Genomic DNA, 3,932 nt, shown 5'->3' with positions numbered 1-3,932 from the left:
TCATTTTATTTCTTCTTAAAGGGCTCATTCTTTCTTAGAAAACTTCATTATTTTGTTTTAGTTTTTTTTTTGAAAATGTAATACCAATGCCACAAGTTTTTTATTGTGTTCGTTCATTCATTCTAGTTTGTACGTAGTCCCCTATTGAAATATTCAATTCGTCTTATATTTATGTATGAAGGCAACAGTTCACAAGCATACGTGTATGCATGAATGGTCTGTGCGCATGCACCCACAACTTAAAAATTCAATTTGAGTAAAGCATGGAAAAGGTAAAGAAAAAAAAAGCGTTAACATAATGAAGCATGCACCTTACGGTTAGAGGCACGCTTGACTGAAACTTGTTTGGGTCAGTCGACTGGCCCAAATCTTTTTCAGTCAGTTGACTTGTAGCCAGTCCCATTCAAAATTAAATTGTTCAACATTGTTAGAAAAAGCATCATGTAATTTTGAATTTTTTCCCGACCTTTTAGGAAATACAGTACAAATGTGTGTTTAAAATGTCTTCGTCTTTGTTTTTGAGGGGATCGTGCTTTTTTTTTGGCGGACAAACCAAGCCAATGGGCCATGGGCTATCTGATTTTCGCCCAAGTCCATCGCGTAGGATGTGTGTGTGGGTAGGGCGGAGTTGTCAGAATCAGAAACGAAGAAGAAAACAATGGGGAGGGTGGAGGGTTCCCAACTCCCAATCCACCGCCGCCGGAGGAGACCACATCTCCGATTCCAAAATGGAGAGGACTACCGCCATATAACCCTATATTACTCCAGGGCAGAGCCGACTCCCGCCATATTACTCCAGGGCGGGGTGATTCGCGCCATATTACATCAGGAAGGATTGGGGAGCAGAGTGTTGGTTCCGATCCAAGCACAACATTGCAACCTTTATGTCGATCGGTCGTTCGATTTCCGCCGGGCAGCGCCACCGCACTCGAGTTTTTGTGGTGGCGCAAGACCCCAGCGAGGTAGGCAACCTCGTCATCAAAATCAATCTGAAGCATCTCTTCTCCTCTTCCCCCTCCCAGCCGGAGCCGGAGGAAGAGGAACCACATGCCCAGCCCGAGGCCATCGCGTGCTTCAAGCAAGTCGATAACTTTGAGCGCATGACGTTCGCCGCCTCTGCCTCTAGTGACGTCATCCTCGCCGCTAACTACGCCGGTTCCGGCCGGACCCTGATCTACGATGCCGCCGCCGGCGGCGTCTCCCCCGGGACGGAGATGCGCTCCGTCAAGAACTACCTGTTCCTTGTCCCGGTCGGCGACCGCACGTTCTTCGCCATGTCCGCCTACTCGCGCCTGGACGTCCCCCCTGGGGGACCCTGGTTCGAGGTTCTGCAGCAGCAGCTCCTCCCCGGCGGCGGCGGCCGCTGGGCCTGGAGCGCCGTTCCTGACCCGCCCGGCCTCCCTCGTGGACAGAGGGAGGACGTCCGGGCCTACTTCGTCGCGGGCGCGCGCGTCTGGATCTCGCTGCGCCTGCAGGGTACCTATTCCTTCGACACGGCGCGTCAGAGGTGGCGCAAGGAGGGCGCCTGGATGCTGCCCGTCGTGGGCCGGGCCGTCCTGGTGCCCGACTTTCTGGGCAGCGGCCGGCGGCTGCTCTTCGGCATCCCTTCTACCAGTTATCGCCAATTCTGCGCCGTCGACATGGACGCCAGGCCGCCGACGGTCCTCAGGTCCTGGCCTGAGGCATTGCCCACCGTCGGGTGGGCCGCCGGATATAAAAGGTGCTCCTTCCGCCCCCAGGTGACCTACTTTGGGGGCGGCAGGTTTTGCGTTTCGGTGACTAATCAGACCAACGAGGAGAATCCACACAGCGTCGTCTCCTTCAAGGCCGTGGAGCTCACCGCCGAGCTGCAGCTGATCGAACGCCGGTCCAGCTGCTACTTGATGCCACAAAGCTCACGCGGGTCGCCGGTTACAGTAGTTTAGTTTGCCAGTAAATCATGTATCTTCTCTCCTTTGTAAAAAAATCCATCTTTGTATCGACCAGTCTAATTTCTCTGCCAAACGAACTGACTGCTTTACTTTCCTCGAACAATGTATATGTCCGTGCTTCCCTTCTGTCAGCAAATGGACCTCGGTTGCTACTCTTCCGTCTTTTGGCGTTGCTACCAATAAATTGCCTGAAAAATCACCTACTGTGCAATTTACAGACAAAATTTGCTGTTTTTTTTACAGCAAGTTGACCACAGTTTACAATTTTATGATTGATTACAGGCTTTTTCTTTTTGAACGAGACAAAGGCGCACGAGGCGCCTAACATTCATTCATTTATCTGCAGTTTACATGGGTAATGACATATCCCTGATGAGTAATGTCTGCAATGATCTGAATCAGGGGACAGCGCCATTTTTTATGCTGAACATTACAACAGCTAATCCTAGAAGGTTGTTGGGGAAATAAATCCTGAGACCTTGCTAACTTGGCTGCTACGTGAGCCTCACAATTATGAGCTCTAGGAATATGAAACACCTGAACCTGTCTTTGATGCAGTGGTATTACAGAAGTTCGTCAGAATGCTTCTTATTGACCAATGTCCAGGTTGAGTATTGGGAGATCTTGTTGCTGCTGCTTTTGCAAGAGTAAGATTGTCCGTCAGGATTGCTGCTTGTTGAATGTTTAGCATGTTGATAAGGACTGCCGCTAGATTGATTCCATGTGCCTCTGCCTGAATTGCTGATTGTGTGTGTGCAATAATCGTTGAGATTGTAATTTCCATTTTTTGGTCTCTCTGATGCACCTGCAAAAAATAGAACCAAATCCTGTTCTTACACTTTCCATAGTGTCAGAGTTTCTTAGTTCATGCCAGCCACGTATGTGTAAATTTGGACTGAAGCTGAGAGCACGGTGCTATCAATTGTGGTTCTTTGTCTGAATTTTTCTTTTTCCTGAGGGCTCATCCTGTGATTTTCAGTGGTTGACCTTCCCTGTTCAGCTGCGCCTACTTCCCTTTGTCATAGCATGTGCTGCAAAAAAAAAAAAATCTGGAAAGGAGACACATCTTTTCTCTGGAAGAGCTTATTATTCCTGGCTTTCCACAAGCACCACATGAATGTAAAAAAATATTGCTCAAAATAGCGTAAGGGTGATCTGAACTAGCAAAATTCATAACAATGAGAGTTTTGAATTAATAAATCGGATCTAATGTACCAAGGTTTGGCAAACCAGGCTGCTCTAGCGACGGGGCAAGTATACACTATGTGTATATCATCTTCTTCCAACCCACATCTAGCACAACGGGTACTGATCAAGGTTTTGGATCCCAAGCAGTCCTTTTTTCTCGAGGGGCACCGAAATTCACGGTTACCATGGTAACCACGAAATGTCGAAAAATTTCGGACGAAATTTAAAATCAAATTTTGAATTCAAATATTTTGAAGTTGATATAGATAAAATTTTAACTCTTTTAGATCAGTAATCCTACCCTAGCGTAGTGGCTGTTCACACGCACCAACCACTGCCTCTAGCTCTCTGATCTCAAGTTAGATGTCGTGTATATAACTAGGTCAAAGTTTGAATTGTGAGGCTCTCTAGCTCTCTGATCTCAAGTTAAATATTCAAAAAAAACTCGATTTTTTTTGCCCGACATGAGTGTTTTTCGTGGGGTAGCGGTAAATGCGGTAACCGCTTAGGATCACGAAATTTTGAGCGGTACCCAAAATTAACAGTGGTACTGATATGTTTAGGACAGTTCTAACCGATCCCTTATAATCGGTTAGAGGAGTAAATTTTCTGTTTTACTCCTCTAACAGGTACCTAGCTTACCCCTTATCCGCCGTAAGGGAGTAAAATTTTACTCCTCTTCCCAAACTTCTCCCTAAATTTACTCAACCAATTGGCGACTGAGTAAAAGCCGCGTCTCTCCCTCGCGTTATTCCTCGCCCTTGCACTTTCGCCAGCGCGACTCCCGGCGACCCCCCGCCGGTCCCGCTGCTA

The 3,932-nt window shown here is 47.7% G+C and overlaps 1 protein-coding gene across 1 annotated transcript; it reads left to right on the top strand.

The window, feature by feature from the left end:
• Positions 1-621: 621 nt before the first annotated feature.
• On the top strand, positions 622-2,052 carry LOC147966705 (uncharacterized). The gene has a single exon (XM_087527355.1). The coding sequence runs from the start codon at positions 885-887 to the stop codon at positions 1,923-1,925; it is 1,041 nt and encodes a 346-aa protein (XP_087383481.1). The 5' UTR covers positions 622-884; the 3' UTR covers positions 1,926-2,052.
• Positions 2,053-3,932: the final 1,880 nt, after the last annotated feature.

This window comes from Triticum urartu, chromosome 6A (genome assembly GCF_056163025.1).
Source record: "Triticum urartu cultivar PI428250 chromosome 6A, HENAU_Tu73, whole genome shotgun sequence".
Lineage (NCBI taxonomy): Eukaryota > Viridiplantae > Streptophyta > Magnoliopsida > Poales > Poaceae > Triticum > Triticum urartu.
Note: the sequence above shows the minus strand (reverse complement) of the source record. Positions and strands in the feature narration are given on the sequence as shown.